This window comes from Calliphora vicina, chromosome 4 (genome assembly GCF_958450345.1).
Source record: "Calliphora vicina chromosome 4, idCalVici1.1, whole genome shotgun sequence".
Classification (NCBI taxonomy): Eukaryota; Metazoa; Arthropoda; class Insecta; order Diptera; family Calliphoridae; genus Calliphora; species Calliphora vicina.
The window spans coordinates 101219186-101222179 of NC_088783.1; the positions used below are offsets into that span (position 1 = coordinate 101219186).

General features: G+C 30.5%; 1 protein-coding gene across 2 annotated transcripts; it reads right to left on the reverse strand.

The window, feature by feature from the left end:
- Positions 1-595: 595 nt before the first annotated feature.
- On the reverse strand, positions 596-2663 carry LOC135957583 (zinc finger protein 235-like). Of its 2 annotated transcripts, none has more exons than XM_065508359.1 (5): positions 2106-2663; positions 1517-1779; positions 1411-1458; positions 1037-1349; positions 596-970 (listed from the first exon to the last, which is right to left on the reverse strand). In XM_065508359.1, the coding sequence occupies exons 1-5, from the start codon at positions 2624-2626 to the stop codon at positions 664-666; spliced, it is 1452 nt and encodes a 483-aa protein (XP_065364431.1). In that variant the 5' UTR covers positions 2627-2663; the 3' UTR covers positions 596-663. The 2 variants fall into 2 exon arrangements, with proteins under 2 accessions (XP_065364431.1, XP_065364432.1); XM_065508360.1 differs by having other exon boundaries at positions 1037-1328; positions 2106-2660.
- Between the last annotated feature and the right edge of the window lie 331 nt (positions 2664-2994).

Here is a 2994-nt window from a genome sequence, read left to right on the forward strand (position 1 = left end):
ATTTGTCGTTTTTGTAGAACTACCACCACCTTGTATAAATTCGCCTTGACCGAATCTATTATTCAACTTTTAAATTTGAATCTATGGACAGATTTTAGGATTTTCATTATCTTAAAAAAAATCAAATAATTGTTGGTGTTTACTCACTTTTGAGGCTCACTCACTCATGGTAAAGGATATAATAACATTAAAATTGGAGAAAAAAAAATTAAAAATGAACAATGTTAATTCTGTTTTTATAAATATTATCATTTGCCTCTCTCACTGCAGTCTCTTAGCATCTGCTAATCCCAATAACCATGATATTAGGCACAGTGGGTCGAACCGAAAAATAGTGTTAATAAATCTGTCTCTTCTAAACTGCTGGTAAATGAAAAATAAAAATTTTTTAAAATTGTGACGTATATTTGGTAAACAAAAAATACTTAACTACCGATCATAGTCCAATTTTGCAATGCAGAAATTGAAAGGCAGACATTTTTCTCATTCTCTTTTGAACTAACCACTCTACCTCTTCAAACCCTCGCCAACAAACTTCGTTGTCTGCCTTCCAATATCTTCGTTGTATAAGAGGACATAGCCTTTCTTAAAAATATACGTTTCATTCATTACATTCTGTTTACTTAAGAAAATTTCCAATTTACAAAAAAGTTTAAATGGCGATTAAATATCTTGAGCACTTAATTTAATTTGCAGGTTTCGTTCTTCTTCTATCCGAGCATCAATATTTCGAGCACGGGTTTCGTCATCGTCATCTTTATGACTGGCGAAATGCACACGTAAATCTCTGGCCAAAGGAAATCTCAATGGGCACAATTCACATTGATAAACATTTTCGCCCAGATGTTGTCTCAAATGTTTTATGCAATCATTACTTTGAGCAAAAGCTCGGTCACAGTATTTGCAACGATATGGTTTTTCACCAGTGTGGGTTCGCATATGACGCTGTTGTTTCTCACTGGTAACAAATCTACATAAAACAAAGATTAAAATTGATTAAGTTGACACTGACTTACTTGATAAATGAAAAGCTTACCGTTTTTCACAAAATTCACAGGCAAATGGTCTTTCATCATTATGATACCTCTGGTGTTGCTTCAATAGGAATGGTTTGTGAAAACCACGTCCACATACATCACACACGTGAATTCGTGGTTTGGCTTTATGAATTTCATAATGACAAAGTAGGTCATTTTTAGTAGGAAACGATTTGGGACAATCTGAACAAGGATATAGTTTCTTGTCTAAGTGACGAAAAGAATGTTGTTTTAAACTTCCGGCTGAAGCAAATCCTTTACCACATTGAGAACATAAGAACGGTTTATCGACTACAAAATAAAAATTTAATGCTTAAAGCTATTAATTTAATTATTCGTACACAAATATACTTATGGGTATATATTTTCTTACCTATATGTGATTGTTGATGATTTTTAAACTCGATTCTTTCAGTAAATTCTATATATACAATAAAGTAATTTTAGTTTATGTTTCACTTATTTTTATTTAAATTTACCTTCTTTGCAAATGCTACATTTCAATTCTTGCTCTTCTTTGTCCTTTTTCAAGTGCATTTCTTGGTGTTTTATAAATGATAATTTAGATATCAGCTTTCTCTGACATTTTCCGCAGGGATAAATGTCTTTAGTATTAGATTCTTTTGATCTAACTTTGCGTTTTTTGGAGGTTTGTTTTAATTTTTCTTTAGGGCTTTCTTTTGTCTTCTTTTCCCTCTTTTTAATTTTTGTAGAATTTGACTTCGTGTCGTTTTTAGATGTACTTTTAAAATTAAAAATGTAGTTATACTGGTATTAGCATTATAGTAGTTTGAACTTTTAAAGCATTTAAAAAATAGTTTATTTTAATGAACATATAGTAAATAAATCTTAACAAATTTGTAATTTAAAGAGTAAAAGGAAATTTTAGAAATCAGTAAAATGAGCAGACAAACGAGCTAAAATAATATACACATATTATATACAATAATAATTCATTTACTGTAGGCTCCCTAGCCGTTGAATGCATACCGCTAATAATATAGAACTATATTGGAGAAATCTTGGACCGATTCTTACCAATAATATATTGTTTTTTGTAATATTTACCTCTGTTGATGCATTTCCTCCCAATCACTTCCGTTACTTTCATCACAATCTGACTCAACAAAGTTATTGCAGATATCCACGCCACTTATTTCATCTTCCATAATTCTGTCATTATCAGCTATATAATCCATAGAATCATCCTGGCTTAAATAATTCTTTACCATTTCAGTTTTAATAAGTTCTTCATCTGGATATTCTGGGCAATTCAATGAATCTATTGAATCACCCTCACATAACATTTTATAGAATTTTTCTTCAATGTTCACACATTTTTGCTGAAAATTATAAATATCTTGGATTTTTTCTAAGCATTTTTGGCATATACTTTTTGGCAACTGATCATTTTCCTCAATTTTTATTTGTGGTACTGAGGTTGTAATTAATTCCTTTACGCTGAGCTTTTCCTTTTTGGCCTCCTCCAGCACAATAAAAATCGGTATCATTTTGATATCATTCAGGTCTTGTTCCATTTCTGGCTGCTCTGCCTTGTTCAGCATGCATGTGCGACATATATTTTCCATTGGTGGATGTATTTATTTTCTTGCCAATAGATTTTCTTCAAATACAGTAATAAATAAAATATGTTTAATACAAAAACAACAACTACTTTTGTTTACGTTGATACAGTGTTACCAGATCAAAAACTTTGTTGAAATACCCAATACGCATTTTGGTTGGAATTCAACTGTAAAACAAATTGAACTCGGAATGACTTTTATCATAAAAGTCAGCAAATAAGAGTTATTTTTTGATTTTTATTTTTTTGAGCAGAAATAACAGTTATTTTCTGATTTTTCGAGCAGAAATAAAAGTTATTTCCTGATTTTTATTTTTCGAGCTAAAATAAGAATTATTTTTATACCCTTCACCATGAGTGGCAAGAGTATAC

Coding starts and splice junctions, on each gene's coding strand:
- LOC135957583 (XM_065508359.1), bottom strand. CDS start 2,626: ATGGAAAATATATGTCGCACATGCATGCTGAACAAGGCAGAGCAGCCA. Junction 1,780..2,105: donor GAGGAAATGCATCAACAGAG/GTAAATATTACA, acceptor TAATTTTAAAAG/TACATCTAAAAACGACACGA. Junction 1,350..1,410: donor TCATCAACAATCACATATAG/GTAAGAAAATAT, acceptor AATAGCTTTAAG/CATTAAATTTTTATTTTGTA.